The sequence below is a fragment of the Vanellus vanellus genome (genome assembly GCF_965231255.1).
Source record: "Vanellus vanellus genome assembly, chromosome: 14".
In the NCBI taxonomy this organism is placed as follows: Eukaryota; Metazoa; Chordata; class Aves; order Charadriiformes; family Charadriidae; genus Vanellus; species Vanellus vanellus.
Genome location: NC_138919.1, coordinates 7,506,440 through 7,531,977, shown reverse-complemented (window position 1 = coordinate 7,531,977; position 25,538 = coordinate 7,506,440). Strand labels below are relative to the sequence as shown.

General features: G+C 42.0%; 1 protein-coding gene and 1 long non-coding RNA gene across 2 annotated transcripts; both read right to left on the bottom strand.

Moving 5' to 3' along the window:
* Positions 1–294: 294 nt before the first annotated feature.
* RMI2 (RecQ mediated genome instability 2) lies at positions 295–3,563 on the bottom strand (the record flags this gene model as incomplete). Its single annotated transcript, XM_082490312.1, has 2 exons — positions 295–2,109; positions 3,293–3,563. The coding sequence occupies 2 exons, from the start codon at positions 3,561–3,563 to the stop codon at positions 1,961–1,963; spliced, it is 420 nt and encodes a 139-aa protein (XP_082346438.1). The 3' UTR covers positions 295–1,960.
* A 6,367-nt stretch (positions 3,564–9,930) lies between these two features.
* Positions 9,931–21,631, bottom strand: LOC309677620. The gene is made up of 5 exons (XR_014269697.1): positions 21,437–21,631; positions 20,258–20,438; positions 18,289–18,411; positions 17,239–17,539; positions 9,931–9,980 (listed from the first exon to the last, which is right to left on the bottom strand). It is a non-coding gene; the product is annotated as an uncharacterized lncRNA (long non-coding RNA).
* Positions 21,632–25,538: the final 3,907 nt, after the last annotated feature.

Sequence of the window (25,538 nt, the reverse complement as noted above, 5' to 3'; positions counted from 1 at the left end):
TTAGTGAGGTCAAGCATACAGTACAGAGCCAGACAGATACTGAAACACCCTAAATCAAGCAATGAGGAGATCTACATCTTATTATGCTTGGAACTGACTGTTAGCAAGCAAGCAAAGAAACCCCAGATGTTTTGACTCATGAGCCTCTGGATGGGAGAGATGCAAAGAAATCCTCTACACATCCAATCTGGCTCCACCTCAGTACAATCCAATCCTATATAAACACAACTTTTCAGATGCATTCAGTGAACATGCATCACTGCCAGATGGATTAACAGTAGTTTCACTCCTGACTGATAGCCACTACATCGTACACCCACCAACGATGTATGACAGGGGCTACAAGCCGTATTTAATTCTGCCATGAATTTACTGACACTAGCAAGGATGCAGCAGACCTTTTAGCTCTTTATTTCCAGGGCATTACTGCCTAGGTAGAAAGCATGGCAAGGTGAACTTATTTGGAACGAGCTTCAGGTTCCTGGCACAAGAAGCATTCAGATGGTAAGTATCGATCACCAGATAAACACACCTGCCAGCCAATATGCTGACCACATGGATCATTTCTGAAAGGCTACAGCATTCCACAAGCATTTTTTTTCCCAGCATTGGAAACAATAAATAAACCCAGACAGCCAAAATTCTGTATTGTATGTGTGTTTTGGCATTTCATCAGCAGGGGCTCAGAGCACAGGACTTCCATTATACAACTGCCTCTGATGTGGTCTGGTTTGGAATACTAAATTCAAGGCTGGAATTGCACTTTGAAATCCAGTCCTTAATCTGCAAAGATCTCCCTTAAAGGTCTACTTAAAAGACAGTATTTAATTTCCATATGCTTTAAAAATATAATCCCACAATTTTAAAATTTAGTTACCAGCACTTGTCTTAAATTGTATCTTCCCTTCCTACATGCATTCCTAATTAACATAACTGTATTGCTGGACAATACAGTCCCAAACTACAAAGCCATACCACATGGATAATGCAATGCTTTTTGTAGGACTCAAGTTCTCTTTAGACAAGAGGGGAAATAAAGAATAGTAATAGTTCTGCTTTTTAAAATATTTTTTTTGATCTGATTTCATAGTTTGGGGTTGTTGTTTTTTTTTTTTTTTTTTGTTTTTTTGTTTTTTTTTCAAACGAGTAGGAAAGATAGAATATATTTAAGAATGGTTGAAACAACTAAAACCAGCATAACAAGAAAGGAAACCTTTAGAGAAAAATGCACTTAGGCATGGCAAGCTGGTTTCATGAGGTGGCAGAAGTATTTGCATCTTGAACCCGGAAAACCTATTCCAAGGAATCCTGCATCGCATCTTTTCAGTTAATTTCACTTCACTGAACACAGGGGTTATTACTGTACCATTTTCAATATTTCAGAAACACAGAAATCAGAGAGATATTTAAGTACAAGGCTCTGGTTACAGTTAGAAAGAAACATTGGTCTTACAAGTAGAGTTTACTGACACAGTTATTACTGAAAGAGAAAACACAGGCAAAGATGTTATTTCCAACCACAATCTAAACAGACCGAAACACATTTTGCCTTCATTCTATGGACTGAATTCACTCTGGTAACACAAGTTCTGTGCAGCCCTTGTTGCCAAGAATACACCGCTATAGGAATGACTATCTAAACGCACGTTCCTAGAAACAGCAACTAACATATGCAGAAACCTGTAGTATTCTTGATAGCATAGACACGTTACTCAGAAAGCATCAAATAAGTGTTTCTCAAACCTGTTGGTATAAAAAGAGACCGTGAAAGAGATATTGTGATTATTATCAGATACGCACTGATCCCTCCACTTATCTCTGAGCCTGACTTCTCTCTTTGGTTTACTCCAAGAGTGACTGGTGCTTGTTTTGCAACCACAAATAAAAAGAATGGCCCAGTGTTCTGCACCAAAGAAAAAAAAATTGTACATTTCCATTTTTTTTTAGGCAGAAGTAGTATCTATGGGATGACTCTGTGCAAATCCTCCACTTCAAGGGTCCACATATTCTTATGCATGGGGTTTTCAGAAAGATCTGTCATCTTTATTGCTCGAAGAACAGGCTCAGGACTGCAGGACTGCACCACACCCATCACCATTACATAGTTTCCTAAAAAAACAAGCAAGCATGAAACGTAATTAACCTTTGTAATTCAAAAAGCAAAATATTTAAAACCAAGTAGTTAAAACAGTTTGAATTAAAAGCTGCCAATACTTGCAAGAAAACTTGAGGAATTATGATTGCTTAGAACTAAACTTCAGAAAAAGTCTTCATTATCCATACAGCCATTTTTACAGTAGATTTTACCAGATTTTCACATACAGTAAGAGTGAAAACCAGCACACAACTCCTTCTTCCATACAAGTGAAGGGAGGACAATTCAGAAGATTGAAAATTAAGCGATGTGACTATTTTGTACCACAATTCCTGCAATGCTGCAGTCCAGCACTTCTCCCGTTGAATCAACAGTACTGATGAAGGGAGAATTAAAAAAAAAAAAGAAAGAAAAAAGAAAAGAAAAATCCCTATCCTTATTCCTAGACTCACAGCTCTTTTCAGCAGCACCCCAGTTTGATCAAACATTTCCTGTAACTGCAGAGAACTGAAAACAGGCCCTATCCTTACTGGAACTCATATGGGAATACAGCGCAACTCTTTGTACCGACAGCCACAAGCACTCCCCTGCTGCAGCACACGCTGCTCCTTCTGTGACTGCTACAGCAGCGCAGCTTCTTCAGGATACCTCTTCCGTGAACACTGCCTGTGAAAGCATGCCCTCCCTGCAGCTGTGCAAGCTCGGTATGTCCCCCACCAGAGACACTGACAAGCACCATTCTTAACAGCCCATGCGTAGCCAGGGGGCCTGCAGGCCTGTGCTAGAGCCTGCTGCCTGCAGACGACGGCAGGACCCTGCGCCCCTGTGCTGGGAGCACCGCCACGTTTGCAGATGACGGCAGCAGCCAGCGCCCCTGCGCAGGGAGCACCGCCACGTTACCGGGCACGAGCCGCCCCGCGATCGTTCGCCCAGGAGAGCCGCACGTGCGGACCAACGGTACAAGCGAGGGCGGCGGCCGCCGGGCAGCGCCGCAGGAGCTGTGCGCTTTGCCCTGCCCTGCGTGTGCCCCACCCGGGGACTGACACCTCCCGCGGGCCCCTGGAGGGCATCTCCTGAAGCAGTCTGCGATACACACGGGGAGGGAAAGCGGCCCGCCACACCCGGGGGGAGCACACAACCCGCGGGGGCCGCTCAGCGCCCGCCCGCCCGCCCTCCCCCCCTCCCTCCGGCCGGTACCTGCGCGGAGGCAGGGCCGCCCTTTGGGCACCTCCTCCACCCCCAGCACGGTGAAGGGGCCGCTGCCGTCCTGCAGGCGGGCCGAGCCGCCGCGGGCGCCGCCGCGCTGCGCCTCCAGCACGGTGCCTTGCATCCACACGGCCCGCAGGCACAGCGGCGCCCGGCCCGCCTCCGCCCGGCACAACTGCCACGTCCCGCCGGCGCCCCGCACCGCTCCCCGCAGCTGGGCGGCCAGCACCTTCACCGGCGGTCCCGGCGCGTCCCCGGCCATGCTGTCGCGCCGGGAGGCCACCGCGCCTGGCGGCCTGAGAGGGGGCCGGTGCCCGCCGCGCGCAGCCGCTGAGGGAGGCAAAGGGCGGGAAGCGGCGCGCGGCCCGGCCCGCCCCGCGCCAGCGGCAGACGTTGGCGGCGCCGCAATGGGCCAACGCCACCTGGGGGGAGAGGCGGGAGCAGGAACCGTGGCGCCGGCCAGCCGGCGGCGGGGAGAGGCCGGGGAAAGGCGATGCGCGGCGGCAGAGGCCAGCGGCAGGCCTGGGGGCGCCGAGGCGGCGGGGGACGGCTGCCTTACTTCAAAATAACGATAGGGAGCGGCAGCGCGGCTGCCTATGCGCCGCGAGTCGCGCCGCCCTGTTGGCAGCAGCTCTGCCGCGTCCGTGGCCCTCCTGCCACCTCCTCAGCGACGAAGCGCTCACCTGAGGGAGGAGCGCAGCCGCCCTGTTCTCCAGAACTGCGCACGCCGCCTGGCACACCGGCACGCCTGCCGCCGAGCTGCCTGCGTTAAAAACAAAAATGGTTCACGTGGAAAATAAAAAGTACTTTGCACAGGTGTGCTCGCTTTGATAGCGAATGGCAAACAAGAGGAGTTACTGCGGGCGGTTTACCCGGCCCCACCAGGCCAGCCGTGCGCAGCTGCGGTCGTTTGTGACCCGCTGGACAAGGTGTGCCGCTCCCCCGCGGCGCTGGGCCAGCGCCCCCGGTTAGGAGCCCCACCTGAGCTTTAGACCAGCTGGTTCTCATTTCACCTGAATTCAGTTTAGGATCGGCTCCTTTACGGGCAAAAGCTAGCGTAAAATCTAATTCGATGGCTTGGCTTGAGCAGAGAATAGTTTCGTTGCCCCTGGGGAATGTGTCCCCGCAGACCGGTTTCTGCTTTTCGCCCCCGCCCGGGGCTACGCGGGTGTAAGCCTGGCTGACACCTCCTCCCGGGCTGCTGGAGCCATCCCAGATATTTTTCCATGGTATTTCTTCACTACTTAGCAAGAAACGATCACTTAATGTTTATGGTTTAGTTAATGAAGATCCTCCGTTTTCGTGAGAAAAAAAAAAAGGAAAATGCACATGCTGATTTTCTTTGGGACGCTTTCGGGATATCGTTCCATTGTATATACTTCTGTGGAAATGTGGAGCATAATGCACTGAAAGTACAGGCAGCTTTAAGCGGGGAGGCTTTTATTCCAAGGCCTTTAAGAATTTATTTGCTGTCTGTTTATATTACAGACGGGCTAATTCGCTTTGCCACAATCTGAAATCCTTGAAATGCCGTGGTTTCCTCTGGTGGGTGGGTTGACATTTCATTTAGAGCATAAGCCAAGAAATAAGCTAATGGAAAAACAGCAGGATGGAACAAAGGAAAAGTATCAGGAAAAGCAAGGGGATGGATTCCTCAGTTTCACAAGTTCTGTTATCTACAAAAGTGCAAAATGCACAGAGAGCTGACTCCCCTGCAACCATTCTTCTTTAAAGCAGATTTTGTTCTCCATTAAAATAGCCAGTTACTTTATTTTAAAAATACAGTTTTTTTCTGAGTAGCAAAATACATCAAAAGACCTTTTTTTTTCTACTCACCCACCATATTATGAATTATTTATTCAGCATATCTTTTTTCCAAAGATATTTTCTGTTTAGAGACATTCTGTAAATGGGACTTTATTCCTTTTATAGTGTAAGGAATCAGTTAACTTTTTGTTACCATTTACAGTAAGAATAAAAGCTAATATTGGTAATAATAAAAACACTGACGTCTAAGCACAATACAGAATCATGTAATCTGGCAATCAAATCATATGGCTTACAGGAATAGAAAGACATTAGATGGTTACTGTATATGAATGCAAAATTTGAGGCTCACAGGAGAAGAATATTTGTAATTTATGCCCCTAAGCTGCAGTCACTTGACAGCATCAATATTTAGTTTCACATAAAAAAAATTAATTGTGCCAAATATTGATAAAGGTATTGTATTCCTATTTGTTACTGTATAATAGGAGGGTCTAATGCTTATTAAGCCATTAACTCTACAGATGAAGGCGAGACCCCTACAAGAGTGTAATCTCCAGGAGAGACTAAAAGGTCTCCTTTAAAACACTTTCCTTGAAGAAACTGTGCTATGAGAAGAAGGGCAGAAGCACTGGCGATATGCACCAAGAAAATGGGTTTGTTTTCCTAAACCAGAAAATCCTTATCTTTCAGTAAAATGCAAAGTTATGCTTAACTACCTGCAAAGGTCTCATCAAAGAACTGGCTGAGCTCAGCATGGAGACACGTTCTGTAGCTTCAGGAAAAATGTCCGATGCCTCAACAAACTGTTTTCTGGAGATGATCCCACAGCGATCATCCTCTGATTTAAGGGTAGCAGAGGAAGCTCAGCACACAGTTGGAAAAGGCAATGACTTGGTGGCTGACAGGCTGTAAATTACACTGGATTACACTTGTGCACATTTTCTGAGAGCATGCTGGATGAGACAGAGTTTTGGTTTGCATGGATGAAAAAGAAGGAATCAATCTTCTACGTGCTACTACCATAAGCACCTTTCTTCAAAGCGGTCTTCAAGGACATTATTCCTCACGCTGACACGCATGTGAGAGGCTGTCACAGTATGGGTAAAAAAAGGTCAGACTACACATAGATAAGATAGTCCAGAGCCTAGCAGGAGCCAGGTCTCCCTCAATTACTCTGGCACTGTTTTGTTGGTATGGTGTCAAGAGAAGTTAGAAAAGGATTTGATCCTAGAGCTCCATGAAAAGAGATTTCCAAAGAAGCAGCAACTTGAAATTTTCTGTCCAGCTCGGATCTTTTCACACTCTCACTGACAGTACTACTTAAAATGGAAGCAATTCTCTGCTCCCTTCTCTAATTTTGGTAAAAGGCTGATACTACACAATTAGAAAAATCCTTCTTCCCCTTGGGTAGTAATTCTGATATTTTACAGTCTTTCATCCTACCCAGAAGAGTTTTAAAAAAGATCTCTGTCCCAGTGCATTGGTTAATGTGTACAGAAAAGGGTCTTTAGTTTTATTTCTGTTTCTTTTTCCTAGTACTGAGAAGATACTAACTAGATTTCAAAATAGTTTTGGTTTTTTGTAATTATTTTTAAGATTTGGAATCCAAGTGATTAAGATTTTTATTTTATTTTATTTTATTTTTGGTATTTTCTCGCTTTAGAAACAGGGCTACCTTGAAGCTCCACAGATGAATGGAAGAAAAGTCATGAAGTGTGGAGCTGATAAATACATGGATCATAATGGTAATGTCTGAATGGCCCACAAATGTCCATAAACCAGATACTATAGAAAAACTTGTCTGTGGCAGCCCAGAAGCTCAGGGGATTAGTGTGTTGGGGACAGGCCAATGGCTGCTCTCTACCTGCTCTGTTCCGCAGTCCGCTTGGAGGTGCTGCTCTGTGTTAGCCTCTCTTGCAGACATTGCCTGCCCACAATCACAGTGTAAACAGAAAAGTGATATGACTGTCTTTTATACCCTCCTTCAGTAAAAGGAAGCAGCATACAGGAGCTCAGCATGACAGAAGCGAGATAAGAAAACAATACTTTGTAAAAATGCATTATTCTGTAAGAGAGAAGAGGGATCTGAGACAAACTATCTTCCTTTCCCTGCACTTTTAGCATAGGTAAGAACTGTCAAGTTTCACATGTAAGAACTGTCAAGTTTCACATGTAAGGTATCCACCCTAGTTCATGTTTATTTTCTTATACTGCACACAAGAATATAAAATTCAATTGTTTCCTGCTGTTTCTTTTATACTGCATAAAAGATGCAATGTGGACATCCTGACATGCTGGATGAAGTCTGGAAAACCATCCTCATCCTTCAGGGTTTTTTTTAGGCTATCTCATAACCACCAAATTTAATTAATGATTTGAAATTAATGGGTCAGAATTAATGGGTTGGAAGTCAGTCATATTTGCATCCCTAACATGAACTTTAGCTGCTTGTAATTTACACTTTGGGATCGATCAGTCTGGCATACAGATGCTAAATTATGTTGGACCAGCAATTTCAAAAGACTTGGAGCCAGGCAAGTCATCTGCTGAAACAGGAAAACTCCAGGTGCAACCTGCCAAAGTTTTAGCTAGCAGGTAGCTCCAAATAAGTGACATTTTAGAAGTGACTTGCAGAAGGCAGGTAAATGTGAGTGACAGACATCATAATACTACCACTACTAACAACAAGAAGAGTCTGGCCTCTCCTGTAGTGTTGTCCTGTCAAAACTGCATGGGATTTACTGTAAGATAAGATGAAGGAACTTTTGAGGCAAATGCTGTCAAGTAAAGCATTAGCAAGGCACCTTCTCATGCTTTTTTTTTTCCTTGAGAACCTAATACAGATGCTATACGTTGCAAGTTAGCATATGCTTAGAGGAATCAGTAGAGTATTACGGTAAGAGTCTTCCTGCAGCTGCCAGGAGTTGACAGCTGCACCACGTGTGTGGCAGAGGAAAAACAGCATCTGGCTCAGGCACCTCCTCAGAGAGGGTGGAAACCTTAGCTTGTACAGCCAGCCTTAACACGAGACTTTATTTCATTGTTCTCACTGTCACGCAAACTTAACCAGTTCCTGTCACTCACCACACATCCCTACTGATGTTAGCCAACAGGCTATGAAAACAGTGTGATGCTCTCCAGCTTAGCTGACTCATTTCATTTACAAAGAATACTTAGAGGAAATGCTTAGAGAGCTCCAGTTGCATTCTGCAGAAGTGGGTGTCACCTATTTATTCCTCTCCATGCTATAAATACGCTGGTATGCAACTGAAATAAATCAGCATTCTATGGAATAGAACTATGACATGGTGAAAAAAAATCAAACAGGAATTAATTATAGTCTTTACTTTACCAGTATTGCTTGCTGCTCTGGAAATAGTCTGTAAAGCTGGCTTCCAGATGAGCTTATTCAAACTCCTGCACCAAGAAAAAAGGGACTCTTTTTAAACAGGAAATACGAATGGCATCCAAAGCGTTAGATCTTCGTCCTGACTGAAGTGAAGCCAATTGCTGGGAGACTTTAGTTGATCAGCCTTTCTGACTTTGTTTCACTTCATAAAAGAATTGGATGATTAGGAGAACCTTAACAGGACTGCAGAGCCCCTATAACTAGGGTAGGGGAATACAGACCACGACGTCCTCCCTTGAGAGCTGCTGGCTCTATTTAGCACTGTCAGCATCCAGTTCATCCAGTGGAATGAGAGCAGAATAATTTTCCTAAAGAAAAGTAACCAGAATAGTGGCATTTACTTTCAAAAGCTTAACATCTGAGATGTAAAATATTAGAAATATACATAGAGGCCAGTAAGGCTGAGAAGTTACAGCCCTTGCAGAGCATATATCAGCAGGGTTCTGCAATATTCAAGGCCTATTCAAAGATTCGTGAAATAAATTTCTGAATTTGCTTAGTGCTTAGTAGGGAGAGGCTTTTACTAACAGTCAAATTTTCAAGCAGACAAGATTTTTCTCAGGTCCAGTCAAAGAGACCATCCCTCGCTAGGAGCCTTATCTTGTTTATACTGAAAACATCACAGCTACACCACCACAAATCAAGGTAATTTGAAATTAATAAAATATTAGAACGGGATTAAAAGGCGTTCAGAGTTTAATGTAATGACGCAGGAATTTTCTACCAATCTCACACTCAGCACACGCCTGCATTCATTCAGAAAAAAACTTTTGCAAGTTTAAGATTGACATCAAGCTATTTGAAGTGGAAAGTTTGAGGTGAGCCTCCAAGGGTTCACAGGGAGCCAGAGAGGAGAAAGTCCACATCTCTATTGCTGTCTGAAGGAGTATTTCGCAGAGTCTTCAGGACACAGACATTTGATAGCAGGTTTGGTGGCAGCTGCAGGTCCCACGGCCAAGCAGACCAGTCAGCTGTTCTCTAGTCACTCAAAATTTGTATGAAAAGTGAATACTGCTCACTATTCCCTATGCTTTAGCTAAGGTTTTTTACTTGTATTCCCATGGAGTACCACTGAAGGCACAGATGTGGTGACTGTCCTTAACTAATCAAATTTTACTCTGAGATCAGAAAATCTCCATGTAAAATGGCTGCATTTATTTTCTATGAAGCTGTGACTAAAGCTTTGCCCATGTGGTTGCCCAGGGATGCGAGATAAAAAGGATCCTGGGCTGGACATAGGGCACTATCAGCACTGGCATCCTCTTCAGAAACTGCTTGTGAGCAACTGGTCTCTTGACTCACCTGTTTCTGGCAGTAATACTGGGATGAAGAGCAGAAATGGCCGTGAACAGGGAGAACGCTGCTAAGTGCTGAGCAGGAAGGCGTTGGTAACAGTACATCAGAAAGCAAAAGCTAAAATCATAACTGAAGGAACAGCTGGCCTTGTGCTTCTCAGCAGCAGGGAAGCAGAGCGTGAATTCAGAACAAACAGCTGGATGACTAAAAAAGCAAGAATAATATAAAGAAGAAATCAACAGCAGTGAAACTTTTGTTTAAAGCTGCTCAATAATAGAACTTATATGTTTTTATGTAGTTAGATGAACTGGGACCTAAATAAGCTTGATTTTTCTATTTCTTACACTATGGTATGCATTTTATAAAGCAAGGTTCAAAAATTGGAGTAGTTACAAGTCCAGACTTAGAATGTATTTATTGACATACCATCTACAAATAGCAGCTCACTCCCTCAACTACTGGCATGAATGAATGAATGTTGGCATCCACAATAGTGTTAATTATGGATGAAAGTCACATTAGTGTATGGGCTATACAAGGCCTATTTACCTCTTAACAGGTCTAAGAGAAGATATAAAATGATAAGTAAAATCACAGAATTCTTCCTAAATCAGAACTTTCAATGTAATATGTTTTCTTATTCTCAGGCTTCCTTAATTTATTAAAACATCAAAAGACACAAGATTGCATGAGCCAACTGGGACACATCTCATCAGTGCAACTTAGAAAGACCTTTACGACTCATAGGGAAATGTCACATTTTAAAACATAATTTGGAATTAAAATGTCACAAACTGCCTCCACCTCTTGATTTAAGTGATTTTAATCATAGCTTCTAGTTTGTAGTCTGTACAGCACCTTATATTAAACACTATATTGAAACTCTCTAATTAAGAGTCATTTCTTTCCACTAAGCCCAGAAAATGCAGGGTCAAGTATGAATTTGACGGAATGAAGGTCAGGCTTTTATTGCTGGCATTTGAAGTCTTGAACAACTGTCACTAACAACTGATCCATAATTACCTCGTGTTTCTGTTAAGGTAAATAATCTACTGGTGCTAAAAGATTTTCATCAGTTCTATTCCAGTAAGACTGTAGACCTCGTGTTATGAACTAACCGGGAAAACAAAATGAACCGGAGGGACATACAAAGAAATTTTAATATTTTCCCTTGAAGTGGGTCCTTTTCACAATAACTTCTTATGTACAGGTACCTTTCTACTGAACTCTAGGGGTTGTGATGAAGACTGCAGTGAGGCAACTATACAAACATTTATTTATCTGAATAAATGTAAATAATTATTAATGAATGATATTAAATATATATAATCTGACTTTTTGTAAGTGGCTAAAATGTACATAGTTGTGTAACACTATTGTTATTTCTAAATGTAGCTCTGTATCGGGCAGCCCTCCAAACTAAACAACAAAACTTGTACTTGGAATTCAAATACAACCAAAAAGTGACTCTTCAGGCATTCAAAAATATTGAAGCCAAACACTTAGCAAGCTTTCAGTTTATCATGAAAAGCAGCAATAAATTATAAATGCAAAACTAGTACGCCTTATTTTCAAAACCTGACGAGCCCACAAAACCAGACTTGCAGTAGTGCACTCCATCGCAGAAGCCAACAGTGCTTGTTTATACAAAACAGAAACTGTCAATACTTTTAAGAGCCAACTAGGAGACATCAGTTCAGTGTAGCTGGTGTCTAAGATTCATGCAAATGTCACATAGCATAAAGTGCCTGTGCAGAGCAGGCATGACAATGTGTGCCTGGTTTTGCTTGCAGCTTCGTAGTTTTGACATTCCAAACATCAAGCACTTATATTCAAATAATTTCAAATTTTGTACAGGAGCATTTGAAGATCTGTAGCTCTGCTACAACTTGAGCTGATAAGAATATCAAGCAATAGACACTTTATAACGGAAAAGGACAGCACACGACCTCGGATTTGCAAGGCAAAGCTCATCAGGAGTACTTGGGCTCAGTTGCCGGTTACAGCCTCATTTACGAGAAACTGCAGGGTGAAAGTGAAAGGCACAAGGAGTTTCTTTTTCTTACCCACATATCTCTCTACTCTGACTATATATTATGTAGACTCTATTAAAATTTAATACAGTGATTGCTAACAAACAATCCTAACAGCTAAGGGTTAGATATTTTCATTGTTTTCATAGATTTTAAGGCAGAGGGAGAATTGAATAGTTGAACCTACTGTTTGACAGAGACCACTGATTTATTTGCATTCTGGTACCTCTGTCTCTTCCTTTGCTGGGAACTCAGTGGTGTTTCGGTCCACCCCAGACCACAAGAGCCTCCAGCAGTCACCAGTGGAGCTAAGGAGGCTGGAGCACAGTCAGTATCGCATTCATGCTGTCATTTGATGCAATCCCTTTTACATTCATTTCTGCCAAATCAAATACTTGGGTAAAATCTGGGCGATGGCAAAAATATTCTCCAGGACCCATTTTTTCCTCCATCCAGGTTGGTTATCAATGGTTAACCATATTGATGAAGGAATTCATCACTTAGGGCAGACATTTTTCAAAGGCAACTGAGCTGGCCCCAATCACTCCCTAGTTCCACTGCTCCACTCTGCCTGGCAAAATTAAGCATTTCGGTACATAGGTTAGATTCAGCATATATAATGTGGATAGAGTTCATAAAATACTTTGGCTGGCCCAGTTAAATTACAGTATATGCTACCTATAAAACCAGCAGTGCTTGGTATCAATCTACTGATTCTTCTGACTTGGGCCCCCTTCTGAAAGGTACATAGTGCTTTCTGAGACATGCTACATACTTTAAGCCTTCTTTGGTATCAACCCGAGTAATGGTTGTAAGCGACTTGCAAAATCAAGGCTGGGAGGAACAGTCCTTACTAAGAAAATCCTTAAAGTTCACAGTCACGGGAGTGTTAATTTAAATAGTGCCACATTTTACTCAAAGCTGGCAGTATTCAGTGAATGTCCCTTTTGCTTATGGCTACTTTCCCTTCTGTTTCTTATAAATGTTATTGTACTACCCTGGATTCTGGCTGGACACATGATCGGCTGGAGAAAACAGCAATTCCAACCAAAGGAAACAGAACTGAAAGTAATTAGAGAATCTTTTTCATTCATCCTCTGATCTGTAAAATAGATAGATGCGTTTCCTTCTAAAGGCTGCATTTCCCAGCTCTAGAACAAAAGAGCTCTCCCTGCCAGTACTTCTGCAATCTTCGTCACACAGATGTGGAGTGTTGCAAACTATTAACTATTGTAAAGAGTACTTGTAAAGTCATAAAAGCAGCAGTGCCATGAAGTTCTTACTCCTAAACTGTGGGGAAAGTTTCAGCTTCTGCTCTTGAGTTCAAAGCAGCCTGCACGTTTTGCAATGATCTCAAACTAAAGTTTATGGTCTGTAACCTTGCATTAAGATTAAGATACCATTTCCTGGTACATGAGTAGGAAAGAGTGTACTGTTGCTTTGTTGCTTCATCAGGAAAGTTACAGACAGATGCTTTAGGAGCAATACTCTTATCTTTCTTGGTAGCCGTTTCTCATGCAGGCATATACTGAAGAACAAGTTTCTATCATGCCTTTCATTTCACTGGTTTTCATTCACACTTTTGTATTATCTGTAAATGTCTGAATATACAGCATCTCAGCTTAATAGCTCTAAAGATGTATCTTCGTGTTGCAGCTCTGTATAGATGGGCAAACTGTATGTTTCAGAAGGTAAGAAATGAACAGGCTATGTGTGCAAAGGCCTCTGGAAAGTGGCAGGTCGTATCCTGGGTCAGCCCTGGTCCTCTGTCCCACTTGGGTAGGAGGGAGCTTCTATCTCCTGTTCCCAGCTTTTACCAAGTGCTACAGTTTGGTCGGCGACAGTTTGGCCTCTGTGGAAGCAGGTTAGCTCTGATCATAGAAGCACAAGATTCCTATGAAGGTGGGATGAAATGTCTAGATTGCGGACCTAGAAAACTCTGAGGTTTATCTAAGTTTGGCCAAATGTCTCAGGAGGAAGGAGTGCTCCCCAGGCTGCAGAGCTGTCTCTGATTACCCACTGCTTGGGACTGATGTACTTCCTGCTTCCTTTTTTTTTTCTCCCCTTCCTCTCTTCTTCCTTCAGTGTGCACAGACCCTGCAATAAAACCTTCTCATTCAGAAGGACAAGGAACTCTTCATTGCACTGCAGTTATAAAGCAACAGATGACTTAAACCTGGGAAGCAAGGCAGCTTCAGAAGATAGGAAATGTAGCATAGTCACAAAATATTGCATACATGAGAACTGAGACTACTTGTATTTAAGGCTCTGCCTTGTGAGTGAAGAGGTTGGGCATAAATTCCAAACGCAGGCTTGGTTTTCTAACTTCCTTAGAAGTCAGGGATGTTTAAACTTATTTCTGGTCCAAACCTGTTCATTTTAGCTTTTATTGGCTACTAAAGCTAAGACTGAATACCCATTTAACCTCACCAGGATACATGCTGTACTGACACTATATTCTAGGAAACTTTAATTAGTTCACATTTTCATCTGAAACACAATTACACAAAAAAGTATTTTTTTAACATAAACCACCGATTCAGTAAGTTTTTCCTTCCCTCATTTTTGTTACAGTTTGATTTTTATGGGACAATTGTCAGTGTTTTTTCAAACTGAATGAAATAATAGGGCTTTGGAATAGTTCTCATCCCTTCAGAGACTTCATTAGAGACATTTTCTTTAAAGGGGTAGCATCATCTTTTCAACCTCATCAGTTTTATCCAACAGTCTACCAGTGAGATCATTTGTGGGAATGTGGGCGTTTCAGGCTTAAATGTGGGAAATTCAGGCTCAAAACCCTTCCTGGCATAGAAGCACTCAAGGACATGCGTGTCAAGCTCATTTTGAAATGATGACCTCACCAGAAGGCTATAGAAGGAAACATTCTCTGGTCTTCCCATGAACTTGCTTTAGTTCACAGAAAGGTATTCAAGAGCCATTGACCTATAGAAAAAATGGGACTTGCCTTTAAGCCTACAGACTGGGGCATTGATTTGAGAGAGGTGAGCCACTGAATTCTGGCTCAGTTTCAAATACCACTTATGTAGCTTACCTAATAACTGCTTAATGTACAATATGTAACAGCACTCAGAGGAGGCACCAGAATCAAGTGTTTCCCACTCATAAGTGAGTGCTCTAGCTGTTAAGTTCTAAGTCTCTTTTATCTAACAAATACTTCTCCTCGCTTTTCAATGAGAAGAGACCTCTACTTAGTAGTTAGGACACCTTCCAGAAAAGGGAGGAACCAAAGTTTGACTACCCTCTTGCCGAGCAGGGACACACATCTCACTTTTCCACATACTGAAGAGGTCTTCTAAGTACTCATCAGCTGCCCCAGCAACACTGTCTCAGCTTGCTCCATTTTTAAAGGACTGCCATTCTACAAAGACCAATTTTTGAACGAGCTCAGGAGGGGGAAAAGCTTCAGACGCACGTCTGTAGGCAATAGTTCCTTACTGTGTGCTCGAATGGCATACTGGCTGCTTTGGATCTCCTTTCAAAGAAACTCAGCTCTCAATGTGCACCACAGAGGACCATAATACGGGTCCAGCACTTTATCTCAGAAACTTCAAAATTTTCTTGGGCAATGCTCAATGTTGTGGCACTCATCTTTTTTGCCTTTTAGCTTAATTAATTAGTGCAAAGTCACCAGGCAGTCTGTTTCAGAGCAGGGCTTAAATCCGTGTCCGATATTTAGTGCTCAAACTAATGGATTGTCTTTCCTTGCTGGGCCTACTTCCTGATCTGTAAATATAAAGCTGGTCCCTGCAAAAGGCTTTGCCATACACAAATGACAAGCATGGTTTAAACAGCACGTAGTACTGTCTTTCACCTAGCGAACTTCCCTTGTCACACTTTAAGGACAAGCAAAGCAGGTCTTTGCAGTTTGAATTGCCCTGGAAAAGCACGTGTGCTTCTTGGATTCAGATTTTTATTATTTCCTGTATAGACATATTATGCGAGTTCACTCTAAACGTGTGCAATGAGATCACTGACAAAAGATGTAAATAACACATACGAGATATAATGGGGGGTGAAGAGGGTGGACACTACTGAAAATAACTTGCATGATAAAATAATCGGATGACAGGATAAATTTTCAACAGACTGACTGAATACTCAAATAGAGGGATTTGAACACACTTGCAGCGATCATCCTAACTCTTCTCTAAAGCTCAACTCATGACAAATAACAATAGATAATAACAGAAAGATAGTAATGATCTTGTGAACTCTGAGACTCTAATTATTTGAACAGTAATAAGCTGGAATGCTTTTACTAGGTGTCTTCAGCATGCAGGATGAAAACATGATTTTTCTGTCCAGCAGAGGGGGCTTGGCAGTAAGTTTTCTAAACAAACCCAAATGATTTCTTTGGAAATTGAGTAATACTAAAACTAAACTGACTTTTATAGGAACTTGCATAGTATCATAGATAAAAACAGAACTTCCTACAAAGAAGACATTCAAATATAAACAGACACAATTCAAATTGAGTGTTGTTCTGGTTATCTTTGTTTCCCTTACTTCTCAGTGTGGCTTTTCTATTTCAGCAGAAAGCCCTTGCAGTTATACCTGACATGCACAGTGTGCAAGTGAAAAAGTTTTTGCTCCTAATTCTTTTGAAAAGATGAGTCCAAGTTCCTATTAAACCTGTCCCTGAAAACTACTTCAATACATGTACAAGAAAAAAACAGGGACAACATTGAGGTAAACTCCTGGTGGAAAATTTTCCCAGCCACCACAAAGCTGTGTATTTCAAGGCAGGACATGACATCTGAGTGGTACAGGAGTTTACAGTACAGTTATCTAATTATTTGAGGCCACTTTGTAGTTTTAAACGGTAGACATAAATCTGGGTGGCCACAAGAGCCACTGGCAACCTCACAATAAGGGTGAGACCGAAAACATGGATGTAATCCAAGGTGGTGGTGTACAGAAGCACATTTAAAGCTAATGCTTAGTGTTAAGTTGCACACAGTGCTACGTAAAGACAAAAGAATGACACAAATTTATCTTGAAATTAAAATAGGCTGGCTAGTCTTCTCATAAAATTCCTCTTTTTCACGGTTAATCGGATTTGTCCCCCAAATACTGTTTCCGTGCTTGATTTCCACTCACACATAAGAAAAGTGCACGCAAGTGCATTTAAATACCTGGGAATTAAATTCTCTTTATTACTTCTGATGAATAGAGTTTTATTCCATGTGTGAGCACTTGAATGGCACTGTTCAGTGCTGATCAAAATCTGATTCTTTTATTTCTAGTGAGAACTAGCTGCCAATTTTAATTACAGATTCTGGTAAGTGCAGTTATTTTCACCTCTGTGGCTCCAGCTTCTGGTGAAGGAAATATTGAAAATAATGATGCACTAGAGTAACTTAAAATGAAATTCATGCCAGATGTAGCAGAAGGTGCAACTTACTCACCATGACCAATAAGGGTGCAACACTTTCCCTTGCCAACATGAGCACGGGCTGTCCTGTTACAGATGCAGCAGCAGTCACCTTGCAGGGATGCTGATAGGTGCAGCACTCTGCAGCAGCCTACTCACTGGCCTCGACGGTCATTCTGGTGAGCTCTTCTCAGAAAGCAGGATCTCAGCAGCCGCCCTGTGTTTGTGGGGTACGAGAGTCACCACCCACATAGCCCAGTGATTTTCCTTAAGTACTGATATTCTTTAGAAAGGAGCACACGGGGGAGGAGGAGGAGGAGGAGAATTCTGGTTACCTGGTAAAATAAAATTATCATTTAGTGTGGATATCAGATTGTCTGATAAACCTTCTGTTTGGAAGTAGATATACTACATGCTGACATCCTATATACCACCATATTTCTGATAGAAGAAAAAGATGGGCTGTGAGGGCTACAGCAGTCCATTGGGAGGAAGGGGGATGCAGCAGGTCACTGCGTGTCCTCAGTCTTCAAACCAGGATCCCAGTTAATGGCACCAGCTCTGGGGATCACCAGGATGGTGATCGCCATCCCCTCCTGCCTTTGAGTCCCCTCATCCATGCCACATCTGCAACACTTCCACTCATTGCTCTCAGTTCCCCCATCCTTTGGACCTGGTGTTCTCCACCTCCTTCTTCTCCAAACTCATCTCAAAACCTCCCCCTTCTCTATAGAACTGCCTTTCTTCTCACAAAATAAAAATATCCAGCCTTCCACACCAGAGCATCCCCTCCCTGACCCAACAACCCTGGGCTACACATCCTTCCTGGATCTTCCCTTTCTGCCTGCCTGGAATCACCCCAGAGCTGCTTTCTCATAACCCCCTGGCACTCCCAGCGCTGCCCCTGCCTTTGGGTCCACTGCCCAGTGTCGGGTCCCCCAGTGCCAGCCACCCCCTCCTCCCTTTGGCCTCTGCAATAATCTGAGCTCCTTCCTGGCACCAACTCCTTGGGTAACCCCTCCTCGGGTGCACTTTGTGAAAACCTCAACTCCTGCTTTTCATATGGGAGGATCTCAAAACATACCAAAGCCTTGACCATTCACAGCTGTAGCAGCAGAAAAAGACTTGTCTGAGGGAAAGCAACTGGGTGTCAGCTTTCATAAAGCAATGCATCACATAGCACTGCTGTATGTGGTACTGGAGACAACTGAGGAAGAGAAAAGAGAAGAAAGGTGGGCAGTTATGGGAATTTGCAAGAAAAAAAGAATCTACTTTGATGTTAATGACCTGAGTCAGAATACAAGGAGGCTGAACTTCCCAGAAGGGAAGTTCATTAACAAGGAACCACAGATAACCTTCAGATGCTAAACGGAAAACTCTGGAGAAGAAGGTAGACTTAATTCTCAGAAAACAACCTGTATGAAGTATACTTAATATCAGAGAGAGAAAGAAAGCAAAAGACAGAGAGCATCTTGAAACTAAAAGAGGTATTAAACAGAAATTACAGAAAAAAATATTAGAAAACATTAGGCTGGAAAGGAGAAGAAATCAGAGCGGAGTAAATTTTAAACCTGGGACACTGGGATTTGTTCACACAGAGGAAGGTCAGATAGGGACAAACTTCCAGCAGTATTATGGAAGAAGCCAATAAGGAGTTAGCTGGAACTAGCACAGAGGGAATAAAATAAATAAAAAAAAAAAGGAAAAGGACTGTGAACTGGAAGAGAAGAGACAGGCTAGAAATGAAACAGGAAAGAAAGAAGCAACAAAATAAATATTGCATGGGATAAAGAGGGGAAAAGAACTGCCCATTCTAGCTCAGCTCCTGGGAACCTGCAAGTCTCCCAAATCTGCTTTATTAATTGCCAACGCCAAATCTAAAGCCACGTGGGCTTTTAAACTTTTCACATGGAGAGGAGGCAACTATCTGTGCAGGTTCAAAATGGATGAGGAAAAGCATTATCTTAATGACAAAGGATGTACCAAAACTAAAAGTCCAGAGGAGTAAGATGATATCTGACAGCTTCAAACATAAAATATTCTAGGGCAAGTGAGACCTAGATGCTGCTGACCTAAAAGCTACTCGACATTGCTACTGCTGTTATTTTAACAAGGGCATAGCTTCTTCCAGCTCACTTCGTCTTTCCAAAGATGCTAATTCTTTGAAGGAACAGTAGCTATATTAGAAAATGTATTATAAGCAAATATGTAATTGTCTCCCTTCCATTCAGCATATTTACATGCATACTCTTTAAAATAAAATAAAAAAAAAACAGTCATTCCTGAATCTTCTTGCACATGAAATGAAAGCAACAAAAATTCAATTTTTAAGCCATCAAGAGGTGCAGGTAAGAGCCCAGTTAAAGTATGTTAATGTAAGTCCCAAGAACTTTCACATGTAGGTCTAACAAAGATCCAAGCAGACAGACTGTTTTGCAGGCATGGGTCATTGATAATCAAACAGCTTAACAAGAAGTCCAAATAGTCGTTGGTCTACTGTAAGATCATTACCTTAAGACAACAAAAAATAATGGGTCATATCGTCAATTCAGTACCTCCAGGGATGAATAAAGCCCCTCTTACTACGGTGCAAAAAGAGAAGTAAAAATACCCAACTAGAAAAGGGCGTCTGTGCTGAGTTCCCAGTGACTGCAACGGCTGAGTCACAGTGGGTTCTTGGACATGCAGGGGAGTTTTAGCAGGAAACCGCCCACCACTTTATTTACAGCTCCACTTCAACTATGCCATTCGACTCAGCTCAGTAGATGATTTTTATCACTCTAAAAGTTGTGGATGCATTTGCACAGAGACACTTTCCAAAAGGCCACACATATTTAGTGGCGGTTTTTCACGAGGTTTCTATATATTCACTTCAGATGGAAGAAATACTGCCCCTTCTACCTCCAGTACCTTTTCTCCATCCACTCTGATTTGAGTCATACCTGACCTGCATGCATGCTTTGCATTGCTGAACTGCGTCTGTTTAGAAACCAGCATGCTGTCATTGTATACCTTAAAAGCACAGGCAGCTACAGTAGCACAAAAGCGCTTACCTTCAAAATTTGGACAAATCTGGTGACTCATCATTAGTCTTAAGTAAGGCGGGAGCTCAAAGATCCAGAAAAGGTGGGGGAAAACACAGTTCTGCCAGCCTATCCTGCCTCAAATCAGTGATCTCTTCATTCAGCATCCAGAGACAGTGTCCTGCTCTCCCACATACAGCACGGTATCTTTCTGGCAATTAACATAATTAAAACAACAATAAGTTTGTATCAAAAAAAAACACTCCGGAATGCTAGCAAAGTTTCTTTGTATACCTTTCTTCTTTGTAAAATAGAGAATCATCTATAGAAAACTAAGTTAAAAAAATGTAATTATTTGCAATTCCAGCCCTTAAAATGTATACAGGTCCTTCTTTGTCTTTTCCTGCAAATTCTGTCCTAGTTTTGTGAAAGAGTTAAGACCATGCGTTTCATCAGCACCCCTGCGTCACTCAGTGCACAGATGTGTGAGTGGGTAGGTTTCAGGTTGCATGTGCAAATGTAAATCTGATATTGCCCAGTTTTTCAGTTCTTGGCTTTGTAAACCACATAACATCAGCACAGCGTGCACGCCAGTGTGCAAGATGGGAGGAAAGCTGTGGTATGTGCTGAAGTATAAACTGCCAATTAGGAGAACAGAAGAGGAAATGGGGTAATGATTCTCTGGAACAGTGATAGGGTCTCTGCACAGCCTCATGACTGCACCAAAATCCCGTTATCAGAGTGGAATGGCTTCTGAATCCCCAGCGATGAGGACTTGTCTCCATTCATGGCGTGCCCCTTGGCGTAGTAAACCCAGCAGAGTAGACGCCACGACACCTACCCTCCCAAATCGGCTTCTCCTGCCATCGTATTTCCCCAGCCCTGAAAAGGGGGCTGGGAGGAGATAAGGGAAGAGACATAAAGACATGAAAATACTTCAGTTGGACCCATTTATCTCTGCCTATACCAGTATACAGAGAAGTTTATGCAAATTAGGATCAGTCACAGGACTTCTGGGAAGTTGCCAGTGATGCTCAGCGGATGAGTGAAATTAAAAGAGGCAAGTCTCTTCAAGCTGGTTCTGAATAGCTAGTAAAAACATCCAGTTCCATCCAGCAGCAATTGCTTTGGCAATCTACATTGGCAGCTTTGGACACTCAGGATCACTTTTTCTTTTTTATGTTGCACAAAACTCTGCTTGTGGCTCACCTTTTAAATCCAGATTCAGCTTTAGCCCTGCTTTTCAAGTACACATTTGAGAGATCATCATATGCGGAGCCGAGAAAGGGTGCTGAATGAATCACAAGAGATGATCTATTTGCCAAAGATTCGCAGGCTGTACCATTCTTGGTATTTTATGCAGCGGGTCTGTCACATGAAGAGGATTCATATGTGATCTGAAACAACTCAGTGAGCGCAACAACGTAAAAACCAATGGGTTTACCTCCCCAGTCTCAAGTCTAGTGTTTCCCTCTCCCCCCCAGATCACACCCCTCCTACCCTTCTGCCACCACCACAACCACATGTTGGCACAAAATGAACAGAAAATAACCACAGTCAGATCTGCCTGCCACCCGCTAGTGGAAACTGGGAATTCACTGGAATTCAGGGAACTGAAGGCAGGTCACATGCACTACACCCTTGATACCACAATTTATCTGCACAGTTGATATTTTAGAGTTTCACGTATGTTCTTCAGTTTCCCTGAAATCAACCTTAAAAAAAAAAAGAAAAAAAGAAAAACCCACAGTCTTTCAGGGGTATCAGAAACCAACTTCAGGAAACACTACCAACTTTGATGGTAAACGCAGCCACTGAGAGTAAATGTATCCTTTTGTGTGTGTGTGTATCAGACTAGGGTTTTTTAGGTTTCATACAGAAACAGAGGAGGAAAAGTATAGGATGCTATGCAACTTACTGCTGGAATCACCTTGCTATATATTGCAGACTTATCAGTGGTGAGCTGTTTTTAGTATGGCCCATGAACAAGCAAGAAGTGAGGACATGTATTTTTTCCAGTGCTTGAACCAGGCAAACTGCTTTTTCCAGCCCTGACACCTGGAAGTCTCCAGTGCAGGGATCCCTCAGGATTGCTGCACCGGCACAGTGCACAGCCTTGCTCTGGGCTTCCCCGGTCTGCGGCCCAACTGACGACGACTGTGAGGGGGAAAATGGAACACTTGAGAAAGTAGGGATAAAATATGTGAGGAATAAAAAGCCAGAATGAAGGGAGGAAAATGGAGGGTGTTAGGTGGTATCCTTTCAGGTAATTCAAAGTTTGTAACTCAAATGTATCTAGAAGTGAGATGCAAATATCTTTGGTTTTCATCTCTTCAAAAATAAGCTATTTTTAGCAGTAAAGCTAGGGTCTGGGCCCCACTGCTCTATTCTGGGTGCAAGTCTGCTTTTCCATGTTGCTAAAAACATTTACTTGGAGATCTTTGCCCAACTGCCACTAGCAGCATCATGTCTAACGTGAAGTCACATTTGCATCTTTCCGTAGCCACAGCATATCCATCACATTCCTTTTAAAGAACCAGCACATACTCCAGAACAAAATGTTCACCTTGCTCAACACAGAAAAATATTATTGAGAAACACCCTAAGATCACAGATATTGTACTATTGTTACTGTGTTTATATACTACTATAACTGGAAATCTGATGGGCTCTCATGAAGCTCCTGCCACTCCTTTAGCAAAGAAATCTAAACTCAGAAAAGGTTTCCTCCTGACCAAAGCATATACTGCAAGTGTGGACTTGGGAAGATACTGGAGCAGAAGTTCTGGGTCCCTGGCAGGCCTCTGAAGATAGGCAAACCTCTCTGGATGTGCAGAACCTTGTCTATAAGTGCTCCACCTTTGCCATGTGTAAGTCACAGCACTGTAGGAGCATTAGAAAGGGACAGAGCTCTCCCTGACTAACTGGAAAATCCATACTCCCTGTCAGTATTTTAACCTTTCCTTATAGACTCGGGGAGAGAGGATGTAAACCTATTTATATGGGAAATCATTAGAAAGAGCACAGGATTTCAATTCACATTCATCAGTTTGTTGGTATTTCTTAGTATTAATGTAGTAGGTGTTTAATTCCATCAGTTTGCCTACAAAAGCTCTTGAGGGAAAAAGCCCTAACAAATTGACATTTGAATAATTATATCTGCTTTTTCTTGACAAGCTATCACCTGGCTATTCTGAATTTTTAAACTGGTGATTAGAGAAATCTAATTATGGAACCTCAACTTTGATATATACTAAAACAGCAATCACCTGAAGGCACCATTAATTGGTGTTGAATGAGGCTCTAATATCGGGAATATACAGATCATTCTGTTTAGAAGTAAACCCAGAAAGTCATGGACCTAGTTTTGGTACTGCTGCAGAAACTGAGAGGTTACTCAAGCCATACTCCAAGTCATGGTATAAGACAGAGCCAGAACAGGACAGCTGGAGCAATAAACTAAAGAGACATACAAATATAAAGTGTTTGCATGTAAGAATAGCTCCAGCCACCTTAGCAAAAAGTTTTTCTGTGAGTAAACTTGTATTAGAATGACTTGTGGTTTGAGGTCATCACATGTCACTACTCATATGTTCAGTACGTTTTTGAAGGTCACCTTGGCAGGCTCAATTCAATTTGTGTATGCAACTAAGTCTAACGCTTCCTCTAGACTAATTATCAGTCATTTTGCCAGTATTTTGACGTTATTATGAACTGAAATAGATTTGCAATTGAAATACAGCATAGCATTTCTTTCCAGTTTAAGATAACTGATAATAGGACTTCTCACAGTGTCAGAGAACAAAGCTGCCCTTAAAAAGTGAGTCACTACGGACTCCTGAGAAGATCAATTCAGTGAGATGTTTGCAGAAGTCCAGGAGGAAATCCTCTAAGTTAGGCACTCTTCCCACTTCCATATCCTCAATTACGTAATTTACTGACAGGGGACATCAAGGCCTGCATGTTAAGCTACACTAATTTTACACAATGTAATATTTCTTCTTAATGAATCCAAAAGTCTCTGTGATGAGGTTTGTATCTAACTAATATAGATCTTTCTAAATTTAGAGGATGCTTCATTAATATCTTTGGATGATGTCTCTAATATACCACTTTAACAAGAGATGCCAAAAATTCTACATTTAAAGGACTTTTGTGTTGTGTCAGAAATTGCCAGCTTATTCTCTTGATTCCTAGAAATTCTGCTGGAGTTGGAATATGGTGAAGCTAATCTATTCTGAACACAGCTTGTTGAGTTCACATGTAAAATTGGCCAAGGTTTGCAATAAATCTGGAGAGGAAGAATGTTTGAAGAAAAAAAATCCAATTCTTTTTCCACAAGAGCAATTATAGTGGTGGGTTTTTTTCCTTTCCTTTTCTTGGCAAATGAGAAATTAATTCTGAAGTAGACTGTTGAGTCACCTATCAGGACCTATCCTTTCTCCAGGGACAGGGGAGGAACATAAATCTGGCTAGTTTCTCAATGCTTTGAAAACTGAGAAATTAAAATTCATATTAGCTACTTCTTGCCTAGATCTTTGCAGATGTGTGTTAACATAACTAGCCAAGGCCATAAGACAATAATAAAATTACAGTAGAATAAAAGATGCACATTCACTAGTTTCTATTTGGTGGCTATAGGAGTTATTAGATATTGCAGGACCCTAATATTTCATCATCATAAGAGTTTGGGTGGTTTATGATTTTGAGATTAGACTGCAACTGTAAAAAATAATCTGTAAATTAAGATAGATTACAGTAATCACAGTAGGAATATGGAGGTCAGAATATCATGCAGTAGGAAAGCCCACAAAATATGTTTTCTCAAGGCAGAGTATTAATAATGATTTATTCAGATCCAGGGTTGATGACTTCAAGTACTAAAAATCCAACCAATTCATCTGGAAGTGTCTGAGCGCGCTGTGAAAGAAATATGATTGTCCATCTGGATCTGGATGAGAAGCTGCAAGATGCTGCTATGCCATCACCTTCTGATTCCTCTGTCTCCTGTAAACAACGCTGTATCGGTCTTTGTTCAAGACAAGACCACTTTTTTCCTTTTAATTTGTACTATTGAGTCTCTCTACATTCAAGGAAATAAAACTGAATCATTTGACCATGTTAAGAATGAATTTTAATCAGTTTATGTGGACTGAAAACCAAAGGTGAGGGAACATTTGAGTCATCTGCTCCACCTCACCCCAACCATAAAAATCTCCTTGTATGTGGATTATGCTCGTGAATGAAATGCAGCAGAAACTGATTCCACAACCTTCAAATTACTTCAGCAGAAGCTCAGCATTTGCATGTG